Below are 11,853 nucleotides of genomic sequence, written 5' to 3'. Positions count from 1 at the left end.
CCCTGCTTCCCTCTTTCTAGCCATCAGCCCCATCCCAGGAGCTTTCCAGAACTCAGGTAAGGCAGTTGCGGGGTGGTGGGGAGTCATGTGGGAGGCAGCGAAGACAGGAGGGGTAACATGCCTACTGGCAGGGGACTGAACGCCCAGGGACTGGGAAGGGTAGGGGGCAGGGGCCTAAGAACAGGAAGGTGGGGCTGAGCAGTGTCGCGGGCTGGAAGTCACCAGTACCTTCCTCTCTTTACCTTCTAACCCTCAGCTCTCAGTTCCACCCAAGAAGAACCTGAAGATCTAGGTAAGGAAGAGTGGGGAGTTCCTCAGATCCTAAGGAGAGTCAAGGCTGGCTAGGCGAGGAGGGCGGTGGAAGTCACTGGAAAATTAGACGTGCCAAGGTCCTCACTGTTCTTGTTCAGAGGGGCAAACTGAGGCCGGGTGGGAGACGGCTTCGTCTTGAGCTCCCTGGGTGCCCCGGCGTCGGGCGGCCGGCAGGCGACAGCCTCCTCGGTGCCCCCATGCAGACTGCGGTCGCCCTGAGCCCTCTGCCCGAATCATGGGGGGCTCGGACGCGCGGCCGGGGAGCTGGCCGTGGCAGGTGAGCCTGCATCAGAGCGGGAGCCACATCTGCGGGGGCTCCCTCGTCGCGCCTTCCTGGGTGCTCTCGGCGGCTCACTGTTTCGTGACGTGAGTATCGGCCCGCAGCCCACCCGGGTCCACAGCCAGCCCCGCCTGCCCCGCGGCTTGAGACGGCGCGGCGCGGGTCCCCGCCCTACCCCCCCCCCCCCCCCCCCCGGCCCCAAGGGCTCTGCGGGGCGGGGTCGCCCTGGTTCCCAATGCGGTGGGCGCCGCCTGCAGGCCCGCGCCACCACTCCACCAGACATCCGACCCTGAATCCCGTCTGTCCGGGTCCCCCAGCCAACCAACCAGCTGGGAATCGGGTCCACGCCTCCCTCTTTCTGGGAGCCTATCTGAACCCGGATCTCTCCAGCCCCGAATCCCGACCCAGGTTTCCCGCCGGCCCCACCTTCCCGCGGGCTCCGAGCCACGGGACCCCCACGACAGCCGGCCTCCCCCCTCCCGCCCGGGCCTCCGCGCAGGAACGGGACCCTGGAGCCCGCGGCCGCGTGGTCGGTACTGCTGGGCGCGCACTCCCAGGCCGCCGCCCCCGACGGCGCGCACGTGCGCGCGGTGGCCGCCATCCTCGTGCCGCGCGACTACAGCGGCGTGGACCGCGGCGCCGACCTGGCCCTGCTGCGCCTCGCCTCGCCCGCCAGGCTGGGCCCCGCCGTGCGGCCCGTCTGCCTGCCGCGCGCCTCGCACCGCTTCGCCCACGGCACCACCTGCTGGGCCACCGGCTGGGGGGACGTCCAGGAAGCGGGTGAGTGTCGGGGACGTGGGTCCCGGCGGCCGCGGAGCCCGCTGAGGAGTCCTCGGGGCCGGGCCTCGGGAGGTGGAGACCTCGGCCCGGTGAGCGCCCCGCCCGTCTCCCTCTATCTCCCCGCCAAGGGCTCGCAGACCAGGACTACTGACTCACCCAACCCGTTACCTCTTCACCTTTCCTGCCAGTTTTTTTCTTTCCCGGATTTAGGATCCGACCAGGGTTCCCATCCTAGCTGGGCTGTTTCAGACAAAGCGCTTCACCCAATCCATTGCTTCCTCTGAAAATTGAGGAAAATCGTGCCAGTGCATGGGGTTGTCGGGTGGATTAAGTGAGGAAATCCATGTAAAGTTGATAGCACGGTGCCGAACATACTAATTAATGCACTTTAGGTACTTTTACCCTAGATAATCGTGCACTAAAGCACAGCGCCTGGCATATCCTAAGCGTTCAGCAAATGTCCGTTTCTGCCCTCCTTTCTCCGGTCCCTCTCCCCCCATCCTACCCTTCTCTCATTCATCCTCTACTTACTCACCTCCTGTCTTTTCCCTACTCACCCTCATTCACTCAGCTCATCTTTCATTTATTCAACAGATATTTCTTGAGCACCTTCTCAATGGGCTGGGCACTGAGGCATTAGAGATACGCCAGTGAACATAACTAGCAAAAGTCCCTGCCTCAGAGCTTAAATTCTAGTAGGTAGACAAGCTATACATTCAGTAGATTGAGCAAACATTACACTAGAAGGTTTGGAAGAGGGACGCCTGGGTGGTTCAGTGGTGAGCGTCTGCCTTCGGCTCACGGCGTGATCCTGGTCCAGGGATGGAGTCCCACATCTGGCTCCCTGTGAGGAGCCTGCTTCTTCTTCTATCTGTATCTCTGCTTCCCTCTGTGTCTCTCATGAATAAATAAATAAAATAAATCTTAAAAAAAAGAAGAAGAAGAAGAAGAAGAAGAAGAAGAAGGTTTGAGAGGAAATAGAGCACTTTCCCATTCCCTATCATCCCTATTATCCAATGCTACTTTTCCATGTTAACAAGGCCCCCACAATGCATTTACTGTGATCAGACCTGTGCTGTGCAGTGCCCAGGGCTTTAGCAAGGGTGCTTCAGGAGGAGATACCACAGCCTGTGCTTAGAGGGGCCCCATCAGGGCAGGAGATGACATGAAAGGGTCATTCTGAGGACATAGGAAGTCCATGGGGATGGGCCCCCAAACCATCCTGACAAAGGGTATCCAGAACAGGAGATTTCTGGGGAGCTGTTGTAAAGAGGACATGAGTTAGCATAACAGGCTAGTGTGGGGAGATGGAGGCCACTCTGGGGACTCACATGAGACATGACATGGAGAAGGGCCAGCTTGCCAGGCTGGAATGGAAGAGGCATAGGCAACAGAGGTCACAAAAGTTGCTAGGGCTGGACTATGAAAGCCCTAAGGTCAAACCAAGGGCCAGAGTACTCCACCAGCTCCCAGGATCCCTAGGACAATCCCCAAACTTGCCTGGATAGCCCTCAAGTACAGCCTCACCATCACCTGACCTCTCAGGATTCTGGGTGGGGAGGCAACGAGCTCTGTCCACACCCTCCACCACACGTTCCTGGATTCTGAGACGTTGTTTCCATCAAAGGCAGGTTTAAAAAAAAAAAAAAGGCAGGTTTACCTCAGGAAAGGGGTAGGCCTCGGATGTAGACAGTAGGATCCATTGATTGTTCTTGATAAGATCAGAGCTGAGCTTTAAACACATTCCTCTGTCATGGGGCACCTGGTGGCTCAGTTGGATAAGTATCTGACTCTTGATCTCAGCTCAGGTCTTGAGCCCAGTGTCGTGGGTTTAAGCCCCAAGTTGGGCTCCATGCTGGGTGTGCAACCTACCTAAAATTTTTTTTTTAAAGATTCTACCCATTTATTCATGATAGACACAGAGAGAGAGGGGCAGAGACAGAGGCAGAGGGAGAAGCAGGCTCCATGCTGGGAGCCTGACGCGGGACTCGATCCCAGGACTCCAGGATCACGCCCTGGGCCAAAGGCAGGCGCTAAACCGCTGAGCCACCCAGGGATCCCCCCTACCTAAAATTTTTTAAAAATTAAAAATTAAAAAAAAAGAACATTTCTCTGTCAGCAACAACTGAAGGGTGAGTGAGGAATGGACCAGTGAGGAACCTGGGCCAATCATCCAGACCCAAAGTTGTGCTTTCTAAACCAGGACAATTGCAGTGAAAATTGCAAGAAGTCACAATGAGAGGTTTTCAGGATTTGGGAACTGATTGGAGAGGGGAAGCTGAGTCAGGGGTCAAAGCTGACACCCAGACTCCATGCTCTGTAACTTGGTACAGGGCCATGCTAGTCTTTATGGCACCTTTATTGAAAAGGGTACCCTCTCAAGATTGGCACAACCCATATCGGGGCACAGAGCTCAGTGATTTTAGCCCCACATGCATCATTTATTGTCTGGATACCTTTCTCCACTGCACTACCATCCATGGAAGCTCTCACCAGGTGCTTGATGGGGCCACTCCTGAGATGAGGGTGTAAGAAGAAGTTCTCTAATAACTGGTTTTGAATTCAGCAGGTGAGGGTGTCCTGGGGCGTCTAGATAGAGATGCCCAGGAGGCACCTGGAGGACATAGAGCTGAGCTAGGGAACAGAGGACTTCATATCTGCCTCACAGCCTTTGCTCTCTGGTTCTGCCTGCAGACCCCCTGCCTCTCCCATGGGTGCTACAAGAAGTGGAGCTCAGGCTGCTGGGAGAGGCTGCCTGTCAGTGTCTCTATAGCCGGCCTGGCCCCTTCAACCTCACTTTCCAGCTATTGCCAGGGATGCTGTGTGCTGGCTACCCGGAGGGCCGCAGGGACACTTGCCAGGTATGGAGGGGGGAGGCCTGCATCTGCCCAGCAGGGCCAGGCAAAACCCTGATAGGAATCATGGGGAATAGACAAATCTCATCTCTCTCTCTGCAAAAAGAGGGCAAGATTGTTAATGATTGCTAAAGAGGATTGATGAGAAGATTATAAATGGACAGAACTTGGAACTTGACAAGAGGGTACTGTTACTTATGGCAGTTCACCGTGCAGAGGTTACGTGTCAGACTCTAGAGTGAGTCAGCCTGGTTAGAAGTCCAGCACCACCACTTATTAGTTCTGTGACCTTGGCTGAGTTATTTAACTTCTGGATGTCCAGACTTTCTCACCTGGCAGATGGAGATGATAGCATTATTGACCTCATAGGGTAATTATGATGATCACATGAATTTATAGATATAAAAACACTTAGGACAGTGTTTGGTTTTTAATAAGAGCTTAAACAAGTATTAGCTATTATTATTATTATTATTATTATTATTATTATTATTATTCCACATCCCAGTCCACAATACAGCACCTGTTACTTAGTAAATATTCAACACATAGTTATTTTTTTTAAAAAATGAGTTTATCTGGGGTGCCTGACTGGTTCAGTCCATAGAATGTATGACTCTATTTTGTTTTGTTTTTTTAAAGATTTTTATTTATTTATCCATGAAAGACACAGAGAAAGAGGCAGAAACATAGGCAGAGGGAGAAGCGGGCTCCCTGCGGGGAGCCTGATGCAGGACCCAATCCCAGGACCCCAGGATCATGATCTGATCCAAAGGCAGATGCTCCACCACTAAGCCACCCAGGTGCCCCGAGTGTACAACTCTTGATCTCAAGGTAGTGAGTTCAAGCCCCATGTTGGGTGCAGAAATTATTTAAAAATAAAATTTAAAAAAGAAGGATTAATCCTTTATAAAAGAGAATTTCCCAGATATCTTGCCGAAAGCGAACACATACTATATTTTAACTATTTTCCCCAGAAACTTTCCTCCAATGGCACACATTTTTTTGTGTGATTAATTGATTTGAGGGCAGCCCCCGTGGCACAGCGGTTTGGCACCGCCTGCAGCCCCAGGTATGATCCTGGAGACTGGGGATCGAGTCCCACGTCGGGCTCCCTGAATGGAGCCTGCTTCTCCCTCTGCCTTCTGCCTGTGTCTCTGTCTCTGTCTCTCTCTCTCTCTCTCTCTGTCTGTCTCTCATGAATAAATAAAAGCTTAAAAAAAAAGATTGATTTGAGAGAGAGAGTACAAGTGGGGGGAGGAAGAGGGACAAGCAGACTCTGCACTTGATCCCACCATCCTGAGATAATGACCTGAGCTAAAATCAAGAGTCAGATGCTTTGGGGTGTCTGGATGACTAAGATGGTTGAGTGTCCAACTCCTGGTTTGGGCTCAGGTCATGATCTCCTGCTGGGAGATCTCTGGCATCTGGGCTCCCTGCTCAGCTGGCGAGTCTGCTTCTCCCTCTCCCTCTGCCCTTCCCCCCAACTCATGTGCTCTCTCTCTCTCTCAAATAAATAAAATCTTCAAGTAAATAAATAAATAACTCTTTTAAAATATTATCTAAAAAAAAAGTCAGATACTTAACTGAGTCACCCAGGCACCCCCAATGGCACACATTTTTGAGGATGCTCAAGCATGCATGGTGGCAATGGATTCACGCTAGATAGCCTTCCTTCCAGGTTCCCCCCAGTTATAAGGTTCCAGGACCCATGGACATAATCCCCTGCCTCCTTATTTATTTGTTTGTTTGTTTGTTTGTTTGTTTGTTTTTGAGAGACACACAGAGAGAGGCAGAGACGTAGGCAGAGAGAGAGAAGCAGGCCCCACTCGATCCAGGATCATGCCCTGAGCGGAAGGCAGACGCTCAACTGCTGAGTCACCCAAGCGTCCCCGCTTGCTGCTTTCTAACAGCTTATTTCTAACAGCCTCTTCCTCCTGACTTGTGGCATCTCTGATTTGCTTCAACAAGTGGTTGCACTTAGAAATCCAGAACGGGATTTGAGGCATTTATTGAACAAGAATCATTTGGCTCTGAATGGGCCCTGCAGGTCTCTCTAGCATGGTCTTGAATGCATTAGCTTGGTGCCCTTGACTTTGGCTGCTCATCAGCCTTTCTGCCTTACAAGGCTTTCTTCTGCTTAGAGTTGTAGGGAATGCAGAGGACAAAGCTCAGACAGGGCATATTTCTAGAAGGTGGCTCTTTGTTGGGCAACAAGAAGAGGTCTAGAACCTTTGTGAGGTGACCCAGTGTAAGCTGCTGGGTCCCTGGGCTGATCCCTTGACACTGAATTATCTATCCTCAGGGAGACTCTGGGGGCCCCCTGGTCTGTGAGGAAGATGGCCGATGGTTCCAGGCAGGAGTCACCAGCTTTGGCTTTGGCTGTGGACGAAGGAACCGCCCCGGAATCTTCACCGCTGTGGCTCCTTATGAGGCATGGATACGGGAACAGGTGATTGGCTCAGAGCCTGGGCCTGCCTTTCCCACCCAGTCCTGGGAGCCCCAGTCAGGTGCCTGGGAGCCCACGGATCAGAACTGCAGCATTGCTCTGCCAGGTGAGGGAGCAGGACCCCTAGATGGCAGCTGGACATGGGAGATTTGAGTTGGGGTAGGGGTCTGGGAGGCCCCCTGACCCAGGCCTCTCACCCCTCAGAGTGCGGGAAGGCCCCAAGGCCAGGGGCCTGGCCCTGGGAGGCCCAGGTGATGGTGCCAGGATCCAGACCCTGCCATGGGGCGTTGGTGTCTGAAAGCTGGGTCTTGGCACCTGCCAGCTGCTTTCTGGAGTGAGTGAAAACCCAGTCTCAGACAAATTCTTGCCCCTCCTCCCCCGACCTGAGACACTATTTACCTGTCCTCAGCCCTTCCCCTGTGTAGGGTAGGAGTAGGGGTGGAGGGGCACATCTATCTGGAGTGTGGGGTCTCACTGGCAGGTGTAGGATCCAGCTCGCAGAGTAGGATCCTAGTCTACCTGGGGCGGGTAGGGGGTAGTATGAGTTTGATCCGGGATGCCACGAGTCCAAGCCAGATGTGTGTGTGTGTGTGTGGTTTTGAGCTGAGTGTGCAGGATCCGGCCCCCGGCCCCAGTTTCCCCCATCCCGCAGCCCCATCAACTCAGACGGCCCGCCCCGCGACCTGGACACCTGGCGCGTGCTGCTGCCCTCGCGTCCGCGCGCAGAGCTGGTGGCGCGCCTCGTGCCGCACGACAACGCCTCGTGGGACGACGCCTCGGACCTGGCGCTGCTGCAGCTGCGAGCGCCGGTGAACCTGAGCACGGCCCCACGGCCAGTGTGCCTCCCTCACCCAGAACACTACTTCCTGCCCGGCAGCCGCTGCCGCCTGGCTCGCTGGGGCCGCGGGGGTGAGCAGGGGGCGGTGCCGGGCTGGACGGAGGCGGCGGGACTCACTCCTAAGCCGCGCTGGCGCGCTCTCTTCTCGGTTCCAGAACCTGCGCCCGGCCCCAACGCACAGCTCGAGGCCGAGCTGCTGGGCGGCTGGTGGTGTCACTGCCTGTACGGCCGCCAGGGGGCGTCCGTGCCGCCGCCGGGAGACCCGCCGCGCGCGCTCTGCCCCGCGTACCAGGAGGAGGAGGAGGCGGGCGGCTGCTGGGTGCGCGGCGGGGGCGCGGCGGGGGCGCGGCGGGGGCGGGGCGCCCGGGCCCTGAAGGCCGCCTGGAGCACTTCGGGGAGGGGCCTGAGATGGGCCCTGGGCGACGTCTGGCCCTGCTACACCTAGGTTCACAGAGAATCCTAAGGCGAGGGCTGACTTCTTGTGCAGACTAGTATTGGCGAGTGGCGTGGAGGAGGTGGGGCTTGTCATGTCTGAGTGGGAGAGAGAGAGGAGGGAGAGAGGGAGGTGCAGGAAAGCCCCAGGACCTTGGAGAGCCTCTCACTGGCGCGCACACACTCTTGATTGCAGAACTACTCTCATCGGAGCCTCCTGTGCCAGGAGGAGGGGACTTGGTTCCTGGCTGGAATCAGCGACTTTTCCAGTGGCTGCCTGCGTCCCAGAGTCTTCCACCCCCTGCAGACCCATGGCCCGTGGATCAGCCACGTGACTCGCGGAGCCTACCTAGAAGACCAGCTGACCTGGGACTGGGGCTCTGAGGGGGAGGAGACTGACACACAGACTTGTCCCCCGCACACAGAACATGGTGGTGAGGGCTCAGGGCTTAATGTCTCCTGAGGCTTTGGGGCTTAGGGGCTCCTACATGAGCTAAGACCCGTGGTTAGGTCTTCATGGGTCAGCTGCGAAGCCCCCGTTTAAGTGGTCACCTCCTCTCCCTAGCCTGTGGCCTGCGACCAGAGCCCGCTGTGGTGGGGGTCCTGTGGCCCTGGTTGGCAGAAGTGCACGTGGCTGGAGATCGAGTCTGCACTGGGATCCTGGTGGCCCCAGGCTGGGTTCTGGCAGCCACTCACTGTGTCCTCAGGTGGGTCTCACCCATCTCTTGGACAAGAAGGAAAAATGGAGAGATGGGCCTAAGGGCTCTTAACAATAGTGGGACTCTCCATTTGGGGCTCTTACGGTGCAGGGGAGTGCCTCAAGTGTTTTGAGGTAGAAGAGAGATCTGGCAGGAGGAATACTCAATGGAACGACCCATTCTGCCCTGGGAAGGACTTTACGGCCACTGGGAGAGCAGGGGATGACACTGAGCTTTGTTCCAACAGGCCAGGCTCCACGACAGTGCCTTATATCGAAGTGTACCTGGGCCGGGCGGGGGCCAGCCCCCTCCCACAGGGCCACCAGGTATCCCGGGTGGTCACCAGCATCCGCCTGCCCCGGCACCTGGGACTTCGGCCCCCTTTGGCCCTCCTGGAGCTGAACTCCAGGGTGGAACCCTCCCCATCAGCCCTGCCCATCTGCCTTCATCCAGGGGGTATCCCCCTGGGGGCCAGCTGTTGGGTGCTGGGCTGGAAGGACCCCCGGGACCGAGGTGAGAGCCCAGGGTCCTGGGGGTGAGGAGTGACTGAAGGCCAGAAGCCCTGCGACAACCCTCTCTCCTCTCTCTAGTCCCCGTGGCTGCAGCTGTCTCTATCTTGATGCCACGACTCTGTCACTGTCTCTATCAGGGCATCCTGCCCCCTGGGACTCTCTGTGTTCTGTATTCGGAGGGTCAGGAGGACAGATGTGAGGTAAAGGGGCCTGGACATCCCCATCCGGGGAGAGGGGAACCAGGCAGCACTGGGCAGCCCAGCAGGACCCTAGAGAGTGAGCTGGGTTGGAATTCCTTTTTTTTTTTTTTTTTAAGATTTTATTTATTTATTCATGAGAGATACAGAGAGGCAGAGACATGGGCAGAGGGAGAAGCAGGCCTCCTGCGGGGAGCCTGATGTGGGGATCATGGGATCATGCTGCGATTGTGACCTGAGCCAAAGGCAGACAGACGTTCAACCACTGAGCCACCCAGGCGCCCTTGGGTTGGAATTCTTGAGTGCTGGGCCCCAAATAGGAAGAAGCAGTGCTTCCCATCTGGACTGTAGAGAGAGACCAGGGGCCCGGATGCCTGAGGATAGGGACAAGCAGCGCTCTGTGGCTGGACTCTAAGAAGAGATAGAGGAGCAGGAGGAAGGGTAAGAGACCCTTTGGGGCTTGGCTCTGATACTGCAGGTGACCTCAGCACCTCCGCTCCTGTGCCAGACGGAGGGAGGCTCCTGGGTGCTCATGGGCATGGCTGTTCGAGGGAGCCGGGAGCTGTTCGCTGCCATTGGCCCTGAAGAGGCCTGGATCTCCCAGATGGTGGAGGAAGCCCATTTCCTGCCTCCCAATGGCTACCCCCACTGGCCCCCTGAAGGCAGCAACCTTTGCCCCCCTGAAATGGCCAGGGCCTCAGGCTCCCCTCGGGTTGCCCTCTTCCTGCTGCTCCTGACCCCCCTGATCCAGGGCTGAGGGGGCCTGGGTCCGAGAGCCACCCCTCCTTCTCCTCCCCCCACTCCCTCCAGCCTTCCACTTCCCACCCAGTACAGCTGGAATGTGGCCCAACCGGCTTTGTTCCCTCACCCGCCACTGGCACCGAACCTCCAGGCCGCCCCACCCACCTGGACTGCAGCGGCTCTGGCTCTGGGTAATTGGGCCTCCCCAGCTATTTTGGGCTCCGGAATCCTTGGGGGCACCGGGAAGCGGACAATAAAGGTGTAAACACGGACACATGGCCTTATGTCATTGCTGGGGGCAGGCCAAGGGGCTGGGGGAAGCCCACAGGGTAGGGCCCATCCCTGCTGGGGCTCTGTGAGTCAGGCTTTGGGCTCCCAGGAAATGTGTCCCTGATAACGTGGCAGCTGTCCTTCATTCCTGCCCCAGGGCGGGGGAGGTGGGGTGGCAGCTGGGTGTGTGTCACCTCCCCGGTGGAATCAGCATCCCTAGCACCTGCCAGACACCTCAGCCCAGGCTCAGACCCTACTGTCCTCCCCCCAACCCAGAGCAAGGGCTAGGGTGAGGGTTGAAGAAGGGTCCTGGAGTCTGGGAGTCCAGGGGCTACCATATCCTGTATCCACAGACAGATGCCCCCTCATATATACACCCTGTTGAGTGACCCAGAGTGTACACCTCCAGTGTCCCCAATACATACATGACACACGCTTAACAGTTCCCCACCTTCACATCCTGCCCAGTGTCCCCAGAGTTTGGGCATCATCATGTGTCCTTGTGTGTGTACATCCCACTACCCCACTCACCATTTTTTTTTTTTTAAGATTTTATTTATTTGAGGGATGCCCGGGTAGCTCGGGGGTTGAGTGTCTGCCTTCTAGCTCAGGGCATGATCCTGGAGTCCCAGGATTGAGTCCCGCATCAGGCTCCCTGCGTGGAGCCTGCTTCTCCCTCTGCCTGTGTCTCTGTGCCTCTCTCTATGTGTCTCTCGTGAATAAATAAATTAAAATCTTAAAAAATATATATTTTATTTATTTGAGAGAGAGAGAGCACAGGCGGGGATGGGGTGGTAGGAGTGGCAGAGGGGGGGTAGGAGTGGCAGAGGAAGCGGGAGAAGCAGGCTCCCTACTGAGCAGGGAGCCCTGAACTCCCAAGATCCAAGTCCAAGCCAAAGGCAGACGCTTAACCAACTGAGCCAGCCCCCCTCACTCCTCAAGTATTAGTGCCCTCCCAGCATGAATACAACCGCATTCCCTGCTTACTCCGAAGTCAGGGGGTCTGGGGTCTGATGGATCAGCCCATGAAGTAGTGCTCTGTGTCCAGGGAACACATATGGGGACATCCCTGGCTGGGGATTAAGAAAGGGTCACAGAAGAGATTATGTCTGAGTACAGAAAAAGAGCAAATGGAGACCCAGGAAGGGGGCAGTGCTTGGGGTGCAAGCCACAGATGAAGGTGGCAGAGGGGTCACCTTTGGGGCCAGAGTCACCATCTCTGGGTGGGGTGGGCAGAGTATATGGGAGAGGAGGGAGGAAGTTCTTGGGAGATAGAGGAGATGGCAGAGGTTCTTTAAGGGCCAGGGTTGTCATTGGCTGCCAGAGCCCCAAGAGGATAGCCCACCTGTACCAGTACCCGGATGCCATCCCCCACAAACATTTAAACACCCACCCTCGGGTAGCCTGGGTGGCTCTGCGGTTTAGCGCCGCCTTCAGTCCAGGGCGTGATCCTGGAGACCCGAGATGGAGTCCCACGTCGGGCTCCCTG

General features: G+C 56.5%; 1 protein-coding gene across 1 annotated transcript; it reads left to right on the top strand.

Annotated features, from left to right (window-relative positions):
* Positions 1-547: 547 nt before the first annotated feature.
* On the top strand, positions 548-10,361 carry PRSS36 (serine protease 36). Its single transcript, XM_077907077.1, has 13 exons — positions 548-678; positions 796-890; positions 1,001-1,372; positions 4,067-4,233; positions 6,533-6,782; positions 6,881-7,010; positions 7,329-7,585; positions 7,670-7,833; positions 8,143-8,380; positions 8,512-8,653; positions 8,892-9,157; positions 9,235-9,356; positions 9,832-10,361. The coding sequence occupies exons 1-13, from the start codon at positions 548-550 to the stop codon at positions 10,108-10,110; spliced, it is 2,613 nt and encodes an 870-aa protein (XP_077763203.1). The 3' UTR covers positions 10,111-10,361.
* The last annotated feature ends 1,492 nt before the right edge of the window (positions 10,362-11,853 follow it).

This window comes from Canis aureus, chromosome 8 (assembly GCF_053574225.1).
Source record: "Canis aureus isolate CA01 chromosome 8, VMU_Caureus_v.1.0, whole genome shotgun sequence".
NCBI lineage: Eukaryota > Metazoa > Chordata > Mammalia > Carnivora > Canidae > Canis > Canis aureus.
This window is presented reverse-complemented; position numbering and strand designations above follow the sequence as displayed.